The following is a 17795-nucleotide window of genomic DNA, read 5'->3' as shown; positions in this document are numbered from 1 at the left end:
GGGTATTATCAGGGGGGAGGGAGAGAGGAGTGGACATAAACAAGGACGGATGACACAAAACAGGTAACAATGTCCTGGAGAGGAATCGAATGGGGAAACATCAGCGCACGTGGAAGAGATCATGGATGTGCATGGGTGAATACACAAGGTAGAGATTTGCAGCGGTTTTGAAAGACTGAACTGAAGTGAGGACGGGCCAATGACACATGGAGACGAAACCACAATCAGGAGAATAAGGGGATGAATGAATGCAGGTGGACAACCAGCCTGGACTTGGGGAAGGTGAACAGGTGAGGGTTTCCTGTGGAAATTGTGTGACCTGGGGTTGTTTAGAGAGGCCCGGAGAAGCTAGAGCGGATTTTAAGAGATCTGCTGAACATTTTGTAATGCCCATTTTTACATTGGTTGTCCCGATTGCATTTACGGGTCATATGTCAAGGTGAGCTCATACATTCATAATTTTGAAACTTTACCACAGAGCTATGTGTTTTCTGTCTTTCTCTCTCCCTTGATGGATTTTTCACTGTTTAACAGTTTCCTCGTGATCCTTGTTTTCCAGGTTGATAAAGATGCTAACATCATGGCCCGATGGTTCCACTGCGCCCTAAGCCAGGAGAAACTTTGTCCTCCAATTGTTTCATGTGAGCTGGGAAGGTGAATGATTTTTTGTCTTCGTCGATGTGCTGTTTCCAACTTCAAATTTCATTGGTTCTGCGGTTTCTTGGCAGAACGATCATTTTTACATTTACATTGAGAATGTTCACCAAAGTTTGAAATGGCCATTCTGCCGCAACCATCTTTTTCATAGGTATTGTTTTGTTACACAGCAAATGTACCTTAAAATGACTTGCTTCACTCTTTCGTGAGCCTTGGTGTCTTTCTTGCTCTTATTTCTCTCCACTGTTCAAATTAAATTTGCTTGAATGAATGCTACAAGGTTTGGTTAAAGGTTAAAGGAAAGGTTGATGTTTATGTATATATATACAATAATCTACATTATTAAGGCTCACAGGATATCTCCGAGGTATGCATACTCACCTCTGAGCTGTCTAGCCTGGGTTCAAATTTAGACCCAGGTATGGTACTTCCCATATACTCATGCAACTTACCATATATTCATGGTACCTACTGTATACTTGTGGTACTTACCATATATCAATGGTACTTACCATATACTCATGGTACTTACCATATACTCGTGGTACTTACCATATATTCATGTTACTTACCGTATACTCATGGTACTTACTATATGCTTGTGGTACTTACCGTCATGGTATTTACCTACTGTATACTCATGGTACTTACCGTCATGGGATTTAATATTTACCTACTATATACTCATGCTACTTACTGTCATGGTATTTAGTGTTTACCTAATGTATACTCATGGTACATACCATCATGGTATTTACCTACCATTTACCCACAGTGCTTACTGTCACTGTATTTACCTACTGTATACTCACGGTACTTGCCATCACAGTATTTACCTACTGTACACTCACGCTGCTTACCATCACGGTATTTACCTACTATATACTCATGCTACTTACTGTCATGGTATTTAGTGTTTACCTAATGAATACTCATGGTACATACCGTCACAGTATTCACCTACCATTTACCCATGGTACTCCCCGTCATGGTATTTACCTCCCGTACACTCACGCTACTTACTGTCATGGTATTTATGTACCATATACTCATGGTACTTACCATATACTACTGGCAAGCACTTTTATATTTCATTTAAAATGAAAAGCATTATTACCTCTGCCACCAAAGGTGGATGGAGGTTATGTTTTCACCCTGTCTGTCTGCCTGTTTCTCCGTTTGCCCTATTGTGAACAAGATATCTCAAAAAGTTGTGGACGGATTCGAACGAAATTTGGCAGAGATGTAGCGTATGTGACAAGGACGAAATGATTCGATTTTGGTGAAGATCCGCGTTCGGATCTGGCTACTAGAATTTTTAAAGTGATTCTTCACCATTGGGAGATAGGGCCAAAAACGATACATAGCAGGATATCTCAAAAAGTTGTGGACGGATTTGGACGAAGCTTGGTGGAGAGGTTGAGTGTCTGACAATGACAAATAGATTTGATGTTGGTGAAGATCTGAATATGGATTCGGATATGAGAATTATTTAATTCTTTAAGTGATTCCTCACCATTGGGAGATCGGTCCAAAACCAACATATGGCAGGATATCTCAAAAAGTTATGGATGGATTTGGACGAAACTTGTTGGACAGGTTGTGTGTGTAACAAGGAAGAATCGATTCAATTTTGGTAAAGATCTGGATCCAGATGCAGCTTGTATAATTTTTAAAAAGTGATTCTTCACCATTGAGTGATATGGCCAAAATGAAAAATAGCAGGATATCTCAAAAAGTTATGGATGGATTTGGACGAAACTTGGAGGACAGGTTGTGTGTGTGAAAAGGACTAATCATTTCGATTTTGGTGAAGAGCTGAATATGGATTGGGCTATGTGAGTTATTTAATTTGTAAGTGATTCTTCACCATTGAGAGATCGGGTGAAAGGCGATATATATAACATGATATTTAAAGAAAGTTATGGACGAGTTGTGAATAAACTTGGTAGATGAGTTGGTTAGGTGACGAGAACAAGCCGATTAGATTTTGGTTCAGGTCTGAATCCAGATCCGGCCCATCAGTGGGTTAGAAAACGTAAACTGTTCACCAGGCGGAGGGATGCTATCTACTGAGTGCTATTCTTGTACAAAGAATGGATTGAATATAATTCCTAAAATGGCACTCACGGAATTGAATTCAATTGCTTTTGATCGATCGTAAAAGGCCAAATATATAGAGTGCCTAGAAAAGGCCCATTTACTATCAATATACATATTTTAAACCAGGGATTTATCAATTAAATAGTCCTTTTATTTCCACAATAAAAACTTCTCTAGATATTTGTCTACGGAACCAGGAGTGTTCCTTTGTTTTTTTTTTTGTTGTTTTTTTGAGCATCGTTATTTATTTTCTACCTCCTTCCTGCGTTTGGGTTCCAGGTTATACAACAAAGAATGTGTGTTGGAGTACCTGCTGGATAAATCTCAAGCAAAGTGTGGCCAGAGAATAGCCATGCACATTCGAAACCTGAAGGTACGTGGAAAGTGGTGCGACTGATCTATGTGCTCTGGTTTTCATGGTACGCTGGAGACTTTTAGAAAGATATGTCGGGGTTATCCGCCACGATTATGTGTAGCACCTCCAGGGGGTGGGGCGGAGGGAGGGTAACTTCGTTTCTGCTTCTGAGTTTTGGATATCTGTGGGAATGCTTTGAATTTTATGAATAACTAGGAAGGGATAGCCGGCGCTGCCCGGGAGAGGGGGCGATACCCTGCGCTACCCGGCTGGGTGAGCTTTTCTTGGCAGAGTTTCGGGACGTTTTGGGAATTGAAAAGCTTTAGAATTATTGGCCTCATGGTGGTTACCTTTTGCCTGTGGGCTGGCTGCATCGCTGCCTGATCCCACATTCCAATATACACCTTATGGCAGCCTTTGGTGGCCTGAAAACGGACATCACAGCCAACTTGCGGTAGCGTAAAACGTTGCCCATCATCTGAACTACCTACACCCAAATTTGGGGCCTCCAAGTGCTATGGTTCGGCCGTGAAAGAATAACGTTCAAACAAACGCACAAACACTTCAAAATATTGTTACTGTTTTCGGAAACTCCAAGAAAACGCATACCAACACATAAGGGATTCCTAACGTAGTTAGGTAATGTGGAGCTAATCACAATGGCTGGATCACAGCATGCCAGCCAATCGGTGGCTGGATTGCAGAAGGCGTTTGTGAGAGACGACAGGAGCCAGGGCGATAATATGCCATGCAGAGCAGTTCAGTTCAGTTCTGGAGAGCTCAGTGCAGAAGTTCAGCAAAAACAACCCTTGGAGTTGGTTCGTCGATTGAGCGGAGGTGGTGATCAAGTGAAAAGTCTGAGGTGAGCCACGCCAAGCGTCGTACCTGAGCAACACAGTAGAACGGGCCCTGAAAGGGCCAAGCGGAACGGTGATGAAACTCAAGCTGCCAGACATAGTTACCGTCTCCTCACTGACAATACCTCCCATGCTGACTTCATTAAAACCAACCACCAACTCTTGAGCATCAAGAGGATCAACAGTGATTCTCCTCAAAGCTAACTTCTCTCCCTACACATCTTAAACACGCATCTTACATCTTTGCACCTGCTATCGCACACACCTCATTGACGCAACCTGGTTTTGCGGCGTGTCAACCAAGTCCACAACAGTTCTTTTCAGGACTTGCACTACAAGCAACCACACGCACCACACGTCTCACCTGCTGTCCGACTAACGTACTGGTGAGACTGGGGTTGACATCATACCCCACCTACCTCACCCCTCTGCCCATCAACCTCCCTTCTGTTCTGCTCCTGGAATGCTTGAGGTTCCTGTGTGTATAGAACGTTGTTATAAGATGACTGACTAAGAGGACTTATGTGTTTAAGAGTAAGATTTCTCTTGTATGACGTGGCCTGCTTGTAAATACACTACATGACCAAAACTATGCAGACACCCCTTCTAATTAGTCGATTTGGCTATTTCGGCCACACCCATTGCTGACAGGTATATTATATAATCAAGCACACAGCCATGCAATCTCCATGGACAAACATTGGCAGTAGAATGGGCTATACTGAAGAGCTTTCAATGTGGCATCGTCATAGGATGGCACTTTTCCAACAAATCAGTTTGTCAAATTTCTGCCTTGCTAGAGCTGCGCTGGTCAACTGTAAGTGTTGTTATTATGAAGTGGAAACGTCTAGGAGCAACAACCGCTCAGCCGCGAAGTGGTAGGCCACACAAGCTCACAGAACGGTACCGCCGAGTGCTGAAGCACGTAGTGCGTAAAAATCGTCTGTCCTCAGTGGCAGTACTCACTACCGAGTTCCAAACTGCCTCTGGAAGCACCTTCAGCACAACAACTGTTCGTCGGGAGCTTCATGAAATTGGTTTCCATGGCTGAGCAGCCGCACACAAGCCTAAGATCACCATGCGCAATGCCAAGCATTGATTGGAGTCATGTAAAGCTCGCCGCCATTTGACTCTGGAACAGTGGAAATGCGTTCTCTGGAGTGATGAATCACGCTTCACCATCTGGCAGTCCGACGGACTCCTCTTGGTTTGGCGGATGCCAGGAGAACGCCAACTGCTCGAATGCATCGTGCCAACTGTGAAGTTTGGTTTCGGAGGAATAATGGTCTGGGGCTGTTTTTCATGGTTCGGGCTAGGCCAATTAGTTGGAGTGAAGGGAAATCTTAACACTAAAGCATACAATGACATTCTCGACTATTGTGTGCTTCCAACTTTGTGGCTTCAGTTTGGGGAAGGCCCTTTCCTGTTTCAGCATTACAATGCCCCTGTGCACAAAGTGAGGTCCATACAGAAATGGTTTGCTGAGATCGGTGTGGAAGAACTTGACTGGCCTGCACAGAGCCCTGACCTCAGCCCCATCGAACACTTTTGGGATGAATTGGAACGCCGACTGCGAGCCAGGCCTAATCGCCCAACATCACTGTCCGACCTCACCATTTCTCTTGTGGCTGAATGGAAGCAAATCCCCCCAGCAATGTTCCAACATCTAGTGGAAAGCCTTCCCAGAACAGTGGAGGCTGTTATAGCCTCTAAGGGGGGGACCAACTCCATATTAATGCTCATGATTTTGGAATGAGATGTTTGATGTTCGGGTGTCCACATACTTTTGGTCATGTCATGTATGTGCCTTTGCTAAACCTCCATAAACCATTTTTCCAAACTGCCCGATCGTCTCTTTCCATTGGTCAGACCATAGTGTGCACTCGTGGCAGGGAGTTCTGCCCTGCCATTTAGTTGCAGTCAGAGATTAGCCAACATCCCTCTTACGGTATCGCTTGGCCGTTCTTGATTGACAGCAGTGGGGCGTTGGGAAACACTGTCCTTATCTAGGGTGATTCATTCGCCGGGAATGTAAAGCGGGATTTGGACGCTGGACTCTACCTTAATTTATCGTCTCAGACGGCGTCTGTGGTTGCTTAGCAACCCGTCATGCCATGGCGTTATCTGCGGCCTGTCGGGTTACACATACCAAAGCTGGCTTCCAAGGCCAGCCACAAACTGAGAATCTTCCATCATTCCAAGTCATTCTTTGAAAAATCAGAACTCAGTTGAATGCTTCTTTCCCAGCATCACATCTGACTCTCTGGGATTCTGCAGAATCTAAAGTTCTCAACATCATTGGAATCTCACGCGATGTGACCGAAGCACAATCTCTGTCGCTCTCACATCGTGGACCATTCCGTGGTGTCCGCCCCTGTTGCAGTATTTTTGCAGTACTTGCAGTACTATCGGAATAGGCAAAGATACAATTACATATAGACAGATTTTTCCACCATTAACTGATCATTTATCCTAAATCACTGTTCAAATCTGCAATATGTCTCCCTTCCCTGCACCCTCTCCCCTTTCTCTTCCCCTTTCCCTTGTTATTTGCATTCACAATGTGTTGTGAGCCTTGATCGAGATGCAAGTTCTTCGGTGCAGTAATACGATCGTGAATCGATGATACACACTGATTTATCCAATGTGTGCGCCACGATCAGGATATCTGTGAGCTGAAACTAACGGAGAATCCCGCATGGCTCGGAGGGCAGATGGACAGGAAGGGCGACAAGTATGAGGATTTGCATGCCGCTCGCTTCATCTGTCCCATCAGCGGCCTAGAGATGAATGGAAAGCACAGGTAGGCTTTGTGGCGTACTGTAACGTCAGTTTTGCTTGGTTTGTACCTGCCTTGTTGAGAAGCATATGAGACAACAGTGTTCCATGGAAAGTAAAACTTGCTCACCTAAAGTTTAATTTCTTTTGAAATATGTACGCACTCGTTTATCTGTTTAGTTCAGGTGATTTTGGATGACGCCGCCTTTATCACAGGCACCATTTTCATGATCATAAGCCCAGAGTCGTACAAGTCGACGATGCCCGTAGGCCAAGATTGGTGAAACACCCTTTCCTTAAGGTCATTTGTGACCTGGCTGTTTTTTTTTACAGACAATCCGATGGCATCATCGGATTGTCCGTAAAAAAACCAGCTTGGTTTCCTTGAACCTGTGATGAATTCTGTAACTGCTGACTTCGGCCGGATTTGAGCCCATGAGCTCTGGGACGCCAGTCTGTCGTCGTCCTCGCCACAAAAGATTTGCCACTCGACATGTCTTGTTTCTCTAATTCCATTCGTAATGTCTTGCATTCATTTTAGCAACGATGCTTCAATTATGTTTGTAATATTTATGTATCGTCTTGTGCTTAGGGTGTTGCTTTTTTGTGCAGGTTTTGTTTTTTGCACGGCTTCAAGTGTGTGATTGCGGAACGTGCCTTGAAAGAGATCAAGACGGAAACATGTCCTCAGGTAAAGGACGAAATGTATTGTTCATTTGTACAGTGCCTTCAGAAAGTATTCACATCCCTTGACTTTTTTCACAATTGAGTTACAGCCTGAATTTAAAATGGATTAAATTAATATTTTTGGTCACTGATCTACACATAATACCCCATAATGTCAAATTGGATTTTATTTTTTAGAATTTTTTACAAAGTAATTAAAAATGAAATGCAGAAATATCAAATTTACATAAGTATTCAACCCCCTGAGCCAATACTTCATAAAAGCACCCTTAGCAGTGATTACCGTTTTGAGTCTTCTTGAGTATGTCTGTATGAGCTTTTTCACATCTGGATTTGGGGAGTTTCTTCCATTCTTCCTTGCAGATTTGCTCAAGCTTTGTCAAGTTGGAATGGGGAGCGTCGTGAACAGCAATCATCAAGTCTTTCCACAGATTCTCAATGGGATTCAAGTCTGGACTTTGGCTGGGACACTCAAGGACTTTCACGTTCTTGTTTTGAAGCCATTCCAGTGTTGCTTTGGCTGTATGCTTGGGGTCATTGTCCTGTTGGAACAAATCTTCGCCACAGTCTTTTTCACTCTGAAGCAGGTTCTCCTCAAGGATTTTCCTGTATTTGGCTCAATTCATTGTTCCCTCTATCCTTCCAAGTCTCCCAGTCCCTGCCGCTGAAAAGCATCCCCATAGCATGATGCTGCCACCACAACGGTAGGGCTGGTGTTAGATCGGTGATGAGCTGTGCTCTGTTTCCACCAGACGTAGCACTTTGCATTCAGGCCAAAGAGTTTGATTTTCATCTTCTCAGACCACATAATCATTTGCCTCGTGCTCTCGGAGTGTTTCACGTGCCTTTTTGCAAATTCCAGGCATGCTTTCATGTGCTTTTTTCTCAGGAGTGGCTTCCGTCTGGCTACTCTCCCATAAAGCCTAGATTTGTGAAGTGCTGCAGAGATCGTTGTCCTTCCAGCAGGTTCTCCCATCTCAACCAAGGAACTCTGTAGTTCTGTCAGAGTGCTCATTGGGTTCTTGGTCACCTCCATAACTAAGATCTTTCTTGTCCGGTTGCTCAGTTTAGTCGAACGGCCAGCTCTAGGAAGAGTCTGGGTAGTTCCATATTCTTTCCATTTTCTAATGATGGAGCTCACTGTGCTCTTGGGAACTTTCAACACTCTAGAAATTGTTTTATACCCTTCCCCAGATCTATGCGTCCTCACAATTCTATAATCGGAGTTCTACGGCCAATTCCTTGGACATCATGGTAGTTTCTGCTCTGGCATGCACTGTCAACTGTGGGACCTTCTATAGCAAGGTGTGTTTCTTTCTAAATCATGTCCAGTCAATGGAATTGGTCACAGTCGGACTCCAATCAAATTGTAGAGAAATCTCAAGGATGATTAAAGGAAATTGGATACACCTGAGCTCAATTTGGAGTGTCATTGCAAAGGGGTTGAATACTTTTTGACTCAAGACATTTCAGCTTTTCATTTTTAATTATTTTGTAAAAATTAAAATAAAAAAAATCCACTTTGACATTATGGGGTATTATGTATGGATCAGTGACACATTATGTTTAGATCAGTGACAAAAAAAATCTCAATTTAATCCATTTTTAATTCAGACTGTAACAACACAATGTGAAAACTTCAAGGGGTGTGAATACTTCCTGAAGGCTCTGCAAGTACATACTGACTCCTTTTGTAGGAGGTTGTTTATGTCCACAAGGCGAACGAACTCGTCGTTTATCTGTTCAACATTTGTAATTGAAGTGGCTAGAATTTTTGAATAGTTTTTAGGTGTTAAAGACCGCTCAACAGTGTCGGTTGATGTGTCTCGTATCGTGTTGTGTTTTGTAGTGTGGTGCAGGTTTCACGAAGAATCAGCTGATCATGCTGAATGGCACTGTGGAGGAGATTGAGGTTCTCGGGCAGAGAATGGAGGAGAGGAGGATGCTGAACAAGCAGCACAAAGTGAGCGTGGTGTCATTGAAGAATATTTACAAGTAATGATCAGTTTTAGTCATATCGGTTTACATCTCTTGTTTTAACGTCGTTGGTGACTGGAGGACATGAGGATATGGAGAAAATAATTAATACTTAATTACAGAGAAAAGCCCTAATCAGTCATGCCACAGCACGTCAAGTGCGAGGTGTCCAGGCTATTTTAATCACTTCCATGTTTCTTGATTTATTTACCATTGAGATTCAGTGTATCTGTGCAGGCCATTTTTTACCATTTGAGCTTTTGTCATAAAATCTTCAACAAACCTTTCCTTTGAAAATATGGAGAACACAAATGAATAAAATGTACAAATAGTTTTTAACTGTTGTTTTCATCAAGTTTACTCCTAGTGTTTTGGAGGTGTAAGAGCAGTACATCGACAATGAGAAATGGAGTTTTTGATGTACAGTGTGACTTCGCTACCCGGACAGGGTTCAGGTCGATCAAACTGGAGGAGACAATAGCCAGGGACACTAAGGAGTCAGGGACGTCCGGTGCGAGGAAGGATTATGTTAAACAGATGATGCTCCAGTTTATCGGCAGAGGCCTGGGTTGAGAGATATGTCAGCTTGGAGCAGAAGCCTCGGATGATTGAAGTCCACATATTTAGGGACAGGGGGAGGAGGAGCTGCTGATAGGGCGAAGGGATCTGGAAAGGAGCTAGGAGAGTGGAGCTGCAGCTGCAGTCATTAGTGAAAGGACTGGAGAGGAGCAAGACACGAGCAGGCCATCAATTTCATGTTCTGATGAGGAAGGCCGTACGATGATCCTGTTCCATGCTCTAGCCGACCTACGGAAGATGTACTATCGGACGATGAGGTGGTCACTTCTACATATTCGTCTCCATAACTCCACCACTCGCCTCTCCACCAACCTCGACTCACTCAAGACACATCTCTCACCCTCCCCCCCATGTAAATGTGATCAATATACCCCATGGAAATATTTATGTCATATTTTTACGCAAAGAACCCACCCCCTGGTATAGCCTGCACCTGGACAAAAATCCTCGAGGAAAATTTCACACACGTATAAACCCACACACAGATTTCCTCTCCACATGACCAGGTGCAGGGTGTACCCCACAAGCCAGCTTTCCTCTCCACATGACCGGGAGATGCGTGATCTCCATGTTTCCAGCAGCCGACAAGGCTTTGTTGTCAAGGGCCAACAAATGGCTCTTTTCAAATACAACTGCGGTAAATAACCAGTTGACATGAAAATAAATATCTTGAGAAGGGGTTGTTGTGATAATTAAAGTTTACTGTATCGATGTATTAAAAACCAGCGTGGTTTCCAGTACCGATGCGACCAAAAACCAGGCTGCTCATCCATTAAAAATGTATAAATACTCTGCAGGCAGTTTAACTAATGTAACGTATAGCCCACAGGTTATTTGTTTGAAAATGTGGTACCTATGAAACTATTAGTACCTATTAGGTAATTATTGTTTTATGTAATATATCATTTTTATCTAAATCGATGAAGGTTGTTCTGATTCATCCAGTCCAATTAAATCAGTAAAAGTTTATAAATGCAAAAGCTGGACTTACAAGTTGGTAGAGCCGATGTTTCGGCGAAAATCCACTCGCCTTGTTCACGGCAGACAACATTTTTATTTGTTTATGAATATATCTTGTACTTGCTTTCCTCCATTATTTAGTGTCATGCTTCTTCATTACATTGTCTAATTTGTGATTTATTTATACTCTACATCTGGAGTAATGGCGTGCTGTAATGTATCGCCTGTTTTTTCGTTAACGTGTACACCCACTCCCCACAGAAGTGGCAGGGAGGCTCATGTTTATTATCCTCTGTGGGGTATATAGATTTCAGTAGATGTACGCTCAGGTCCTTTCCTCTGTGTTGGATGCGATAAGCATATAATGCCTCAAGGATGTTGGGATTCCTCCTGATTTTTTTCAGTTTAATATTAAACAGCAGTAGCGACCGTTTATAAAGTTAATCATACACTACCGGTCAAAAGTTTAAGTACACCCAACATAATGTGTTTAATGTGCAAAATGAACATAAGATGTGAACAAAACTCTTACCAAAGATATATATGCTTATCTACTGATAATAAATATATTGTGCTTCAATGCATCTTTCTTGTGTGAAATGTAGTTTTAAAGCAATTTTGGGAAATAGGTCGAAAAGTGCAATACTTAATCCAAACTGAAACGCAAAGATAATGTTATTAACGTTTCATCTCAGGAGAAAAAACTGTTTCGAAATACTCTGCTCTGTGTGGAATTCATGTTTGTACTTGGTTTCTTCATCATGTGCAATGTCTATTATTGCAAGGTGTTGCAAAAAATGTTTACAGAAAGGCCAGCCATACAATCTAATGAGTGTTTTTGTGTTTCAGATTGCATGAACATGGGTGCCAAACCCAAGCTAACGCCAGAAAAAGGAAAGGCAATTGTAACTTTGAGAAAAGGTCTTGAAACAGTTGCAGTGCTGGAGCTGTTTAGCTGGGCTATAATATCCGGTGCTGTAAGACGTCTGTTGTGCAGACTGGTGATTCAGATTACTTGTCCTGCAATTCTGTAGTGATTCTTGGTCAACCAGAACGTCTTATATCCGCATTTTTACCATTTTCGTTATGTCGTTTAATGGCACAAGCAACTGCATTTACTGACACTTGTAATTTTTTTTACAATTTCTCAAGGATCGGCCTTCTTTTCTCAAAGTTACAATTGCCTGTCTTTTTTCTGGCATTAGCTGAGCTTTGGCACCCATCTTCATGCAATCTGAAACACAAAAACACTCATTAGATTGTATGGCTGGCCTTTCTGTAAACATTTTTTGCAACATCTGGAATACATATCTTCCCCCATCGAAAATCTTGATCTTTTCTACCCCCGTTAATCCACCCCAAACCCACCTCCTTCAAATACCCTGTTTTCTTTCCTGAAAGTCTTTCGTCGTGTCCATCTTGTTTATCCCGTGTACTCTGCCCCAGCCCTCTCCCTACCACTGATCTCCTGATGTCCCTGTTCTCCACTGTTGTTGTGCTTCCTCCTCTTGTCTCTCCCCCCTTGTTTCCTGCTCCCTTCATTTTATGTTCTATGTGTTGGCTCTTATACGAGCCTTGACTGAGTATACAAAAAAAAAAGAGAAAATTAAAGATCCATGAGCCTTAATCTGGTAAATAATAGAAGAGGTGTATATATTTGTATATCTATAATATCTTACAGTGTTAATTTGATTTTTATTCTAATACAAGACATTCCATGAATAGGAGCGGATAACTCACCGCAATGAATGTAATGTAAGGAAGTTGGAAGGGTACTGCGAATGCCGGATACCACGTCGTGAAACAAAGCCAGTTTTAATGAATGAAACTGGATGGCGTGTTGAAGATGAAAGAAAAAATCATTCTTACTTCATCCAACATGTTTTAGCTTCCAGTAACTCACAAAATTTGTGGTTATCGTGTTTTGGAATCAAACTCTTCATATGTTCATGGAATGGCCTACTGTATGGGAGCATCAAAGGAACAAGTAGCACGGAAGGACAAGTAATGAAAATGTGGGTTATGCTTGAGTTCCGCATGTTGATGTAATGCATTTCATTTTATTGCACGAATGCGTGTCCGTAACCGTGTGCTTTTCTCTGTAGAAAAGCAAGAAATCGAAGATAAATGGAGAATGCCCCCCGCAGCATGCAGATGAAGGTCAGGGCTTGTGATTGGATGAAAGATGGCTGATTGTACTTCCTGATGAAATGTACATGTTGAAGTTAATGGATGAACAGTTCTTTTTAAAGCATACTTTTTTTTTTTTTTTTTTTTTTTTTTTTTTTTTTTTTTTGTATACAATATCGAGGCTCGTGAAAGAGCGAACATTAATCACACAGAAAGACAAACCGACACATAAAACATATAACATAGGGAGCGGTAGACAAGATGGGGAGAGAGGGGGAAGGACACAAACACAACATTTGAGAGCAGGGACCGAGAGACATGGAGACATCGAGAGATCTGAGAGAGGGCGAGGGCTTTGGGGGGGGGGGGGGGGGGCGTGGGAAGGGGGCAGTGGGAGAGGTATAAAACATATGGACACTGCCAGGACTTCCAGGAAAGAAGTTGGAATTTCAAACAAGGTGGATCTGGGGTGAATTAGCGGGGGTAGAAAAGATCAAGGTTTTGGATGGGGGAAGATAAGAGATGGTGGTGAACAGCTGTTTTAAAGACCTGGAGGGAGGAGTGGGATTGAAGGGAGTGAGGGAGTTTGTTCCAGAGGCGGGAGAAAAGAGGAATGAAAGAGTGAAGGTAAGCGGAGAGCCGAGATTTCGGCAGTTTAACCATCAGAGGGTTGCTGGCAGATCTTGTGCGAACTGTAGGAATATTTGGGGGACAGAGCACAGAGAGAGCTGGGGGTGCAAGGCCGGAGAGGAGTCGGTAGAAGACAGAAAGACCACCTACCTGCCTGCGGTGAGTGAGTGAAAGGCCCTCAGAGATAGCTTCATCGCGGGAGATTCCAATAATTCTGAAAGCTTTGGTTTCAACAGCGTGAAGCCGAGCTAGGTGTGAGGCAGGAGCACCGGCCCATAGGGGAGAACAGTATTCCATTGAGCTGCGGATGAAAGCCTTGTATGTGGTGAGGAGCTCAGGTGTGCCGAGGAAGGACTTCACACGACGGAGGATGCCCAGTCGGCGACTGGCTTTGGAGGCCAGCTTGGAAATGTGGTTTTCCCAAGAAAGATCATGGCAGATAGTGAGACCCAAAATCTTGAGCGACAGAACTTCTTGGAGAGGATTGTTGAGAAAGTAGATGGGAGGGTTGTCCAGTCGATCTTTTCGGAGAGACATAGTAAGAGTGTGAGATTTGTCAGGATTGAAAGACATGTTCCACTTGTTTGACCAGTCTGTGATTTTGTCCAGGTCTTCAGAGAGTGAGGAGGCAGCAGACTGCCGATCTGAGGGAAGAGGAATGGAGCGGCAGAGAGTGGAGTCATCAGCAAACAGATAGAGAGGATTTTCGAGAGAGTCAGAGAGATCATTGATGAAGACCAGAAAAAGCACGGGGCCCAGAACACTGCCTTGGGGAACTCCAGCCTGAACAGGAAGAGGAGATGAGAGAAACCCATTCAGGGCCACACGTTGACGACGACTAGAGAGGAAGTCCGCCAGCCATGCGTGGAGATTTCCATGGATACCAAAGGAGGAGAGTTTGGTGAGCAGAGCGGGGTGCCAGACCGTGTCGAAGGCACGTGATATGTCGAGGGAGACAGCTCTAATTTCCTGTTTGGCATTGAGGACCTCCATCCATTGTTGAGACAGCAGAAGCAGCATGTCCAGAGTAGAGTGACCTGGTCTGAAACCAAATTGATGATCAGAGATCAAGCCATTGGAGAAGAGGAAAGATTTCATATCAGAAGCAATGATGGATTCCATGACTTTGCTGATAATTGGGAGAAGGCTGATTGGTCTGTAGTTGCTAGGATCTGTTTTTGCACCTTTTTTGTGCAAAGCGGTGATGTTGGCTGATTTCCAAGCAGATGGCAGTTGACCTTGAGCAAAAGAGAGGGTGAAGAGAACAGAGAGAGGGTGAGATAGAGCAGCAGAGCAGGATTTTAGGACCCGTGGGCTGATGCCGTCGGGTCCAGTTGCAGAATCAGAGTCGAGGGTTGACAGAAACTTTTCCACCTTGTCAGGAGGAAAGGACACGGAGTCCAGGAGCAGCAGGGTACGACTGGGTATGGTGGGTACAGAGAGGGATGGGTTTGGGACACAAGATTTAGAGGCAAACACAGAGTTGAGGCATTCAGCTTTTTCACGTGCGGAGTCAGCTGTGTAGCCATTTGAGGTAAGGGAGGGGATGGAGGGGGAACAAACACCAGAAACGGATTTGACCAGACGCCACCAGGATTTGGAAGAGGGAGACAGATAAGAGAGTTCGGTCTTGAGAACGGAGAGATATTGTTTCCTGGCTCTCCTGAGGGTGGACACACACTTGTTTCGGGCTTTGTGAAAGGAAATGAGATTTCCTTCCGTTGGATTTGCTTTCCAGGAGACGAAGGCAAGTTGTTTCTGGGCAACAGCCTCACCACAAGATTCCGTGTACCATGGACGGGAGGAAGGGTATGACAACTGAAGACGAGATGGGATAAATCTGTGCATGAGAGAGAGCAATTTACTTTGGAAGAATTCCCAGGATGAGTTGATGTCAGAGGTGGTAGAGATGGGAGACCAGTCCAGATGATTGATGGCTGCTTGAAGACCGTGCCAGTTGGCCTGAGTGAAATGCCAGACTCGTCGACGCTGAGCAGGCTCCCTGAGGATGGTAAGAGAGATGTCCACTTTAACAAGGACATGATCAGATGTTCCGATCGGAGCAGAAGAAGAGCAGCAGACATTTTCAGGGAAGTTAGTCATAACCAAGTCCAGAAGAGAAGATGTTCCGTTGACTGAGATCCGGGTCGGGAAATTGACAGATTGTGTCAGTCCCAGTGAGTCGCAGAAGTCCTTTGCTGAGGAGCCATGGCTGGTGAGAGAGGTACCCACACCCAGCCAACTGGCATGATGACAGTTGAAATCACCACATATGAGGAAGAGAGAGTTGGGATGAGTAGATAGAAGTTGGTCCATATCATCAGACAGCGAGATGTAGATGGAGTCATCACTGTTTGGTGGACGGTACAACACACATATGAACAAGAGGTGGGAGCGAAGGGGAAGCCGTAGCCAGAGGTATTCCTGGGGGTGAGGTGGAGAGAGTGCAGTGCAGGGCGAGTGAGGAAGAGAGTTTTTGATAAAGATAGCAACCCCGCCTCCAGGACGAGGCTCAGGTCTATCATACCGGAGGAGGGAGTAGCCCGGGAGAGATACTATGGAATCAGAGACATCATAAAGGAGGAAAGTTTCTGTTAAGCAGATCACGTCTGGTTTGACAGAAGCAACCTGTATGGAGAGATCGGTTAAGTTTGAACGAAGGCCCCGGATGTTTGAGGTCCATACCGTTAATGAAGAGGAAGGGGGAGCATCAGATACAGAACAGGGGGGAGGAGGGGTAGGGTAAGATGTGGAAGAGGTGGAAGAGGTAGGGAGAGCTGTTGAAGGTGTGTCAGAGATTTCAGAATAGCTCGGAGAAAGGGAAGGATGGGGCGGACAAAAGGTTTGATGGTGATTGGTGAGCCACAATGAGGTGTTATTTGAGGAGGGGGAAGAGCGAGGCAGAAGGTTGGGGGAGATGGAGGTGAGAGTTTGAAGGGGGAAGAAGCGGGGAGGACGCTTTGAGGAGGGGGAGTGAGCGGGGGGAAATTGAGAAGCAATGAGGGTGGGGAGATTTGAAGGGGAGGGGTGAGGGGGGAGTTTGGGAGGGAAGGGACAAGGGGAGGGATTTGAAAGGGATGGGATATGGGGGAGATTTGGAGGGGAGGGGTGAGGCAGGAGTCTAGGAGGGGAGGGGCGAGGGGGCGTCTTGGCGGGGAGGGGTGAGGGGGTAGTTTAGGAGGGAGGGGGCAAGGGGGGAGATTTGAAAGGGATGGGTGATGGGGAAGATTTGGAGGGGAGGGGTGATGGGGAAGATTTGGAGGGGAGGGGTTATGGGGAAGATTTGGAGGGGAGGGGTGAGATTGGATTTTTGAAAGTGTACGATTTATGGGAAACGAACATTTATTGCAAAATGAGTTTCTTGTGACCTTCGAGTTAAAAATACGTTTAAGGACGCTGGATGGAGGATGGAGTGCAGGAGAGTTTAGGGAATGTAGAACAAAGGCACTATAGGAGATGGATATTTTTTTTGGGATGAATTGATTTGGTGAGCAAGTCGAAAGCAGCCTTTTAAAGAAGAAGAAGAAAAAGGTGTTATAAAATATGACGGAATACATAACTTGAGGGGAAAGTGTAAACATTGAAGGTTAATGAGTGAAAACTATCTGGGGAAATGGGGGAGAAACACGTGGTCGAAGAACGAACGAACGAATAAGAATGAATAAACGAATGAGAACAGAGAAGGAAATGTTTTTTTTTTTTTTTTTTTTTTTTTTTTTTTTTTTTTTGAGTTGAGATTTACACAAGGAAGTAGGCTATGGGTGAAAAGACTGGGAATACAGAGAACGAAAGTTATTGGATCACAAACGACGGACCACTGAGAGAAAAACAAAGCCTCAAGGTTGTACAGTGCACACTGTACAAGGCCTTGCTCGCGACACGGCAAACAGACGATCAATTTATGAAAGATAAACACCGAGAAACAACCAAAGTTGCACACAATAACTTCACACACCGAAAGATAAATACAGTTTCGACAAAATACAATTGTGAACAGACTTAACTTCGAAAAACGTGGAGACCGTGTGGAGCTTCGAAAATCCCTGCCGCCGTCTCCAAGATCTCGCGAGATCGAGATCTTG

At 44.1% G+C, this 17795-nt stretch overlaps 1 protein-coding gene across 5 annotated transcripts in view; it reads left to right on the top strand.

The window, feature by feature from the left end:
- The window catches only part of LOC137427650 (replication termination factor 2), a 30956-nt gene that overhangs the window by 11205 nt on the left and 1956 nt on the right, over window positions 1-17795 (top strand). For all 5 annotated transcript variants that reach the window (XM_068117280.2, XM_078777946.1, XM_068117281.2 and 2 more), the window contains 6 exons: window positions 560-654; window positions 3040-3133; window positions 6636-6775; window positions 7363-7441; window positions 9287-9400; window positions 13059-13113. In XM_068117280.2, the coding sequence (XP_067973381.2) occupies window positions 560-654; window positions 3040-3133; window positions 6636-6775; window positions 7363-7441; window positions 9287-9400; window positions 13059-13113 (577 nt within the window). The remainder of the gene's footprint in view (window positions 1-559; window positions 655-3039; window positions 3134-6635; window positions 6776-7362; window positions 7442-9286; window positions 9401-13058; window positions 13114-17795) is intronic.

The sequence above is a fragment of the Myxine glutinosa genome, chromosome 5 (genome assembly GCF_964187855.1).
Source record: "Myxine glutinosa chromosome 5, kmMyxGlut1.1, whole genome shotgun sequence".
NCBI classification, from domain to species: Eukaryota; Metazoa; Chordata; class Myxini; order Myxiniformes; family Myxinidae; genus Myxine; species Myxine glutinosa.
The sequence above is the reverse complement of the archived record's forward strand: the minus strand, read 5'-3'. Positions and strand labels throughout refer to the sequence as shown.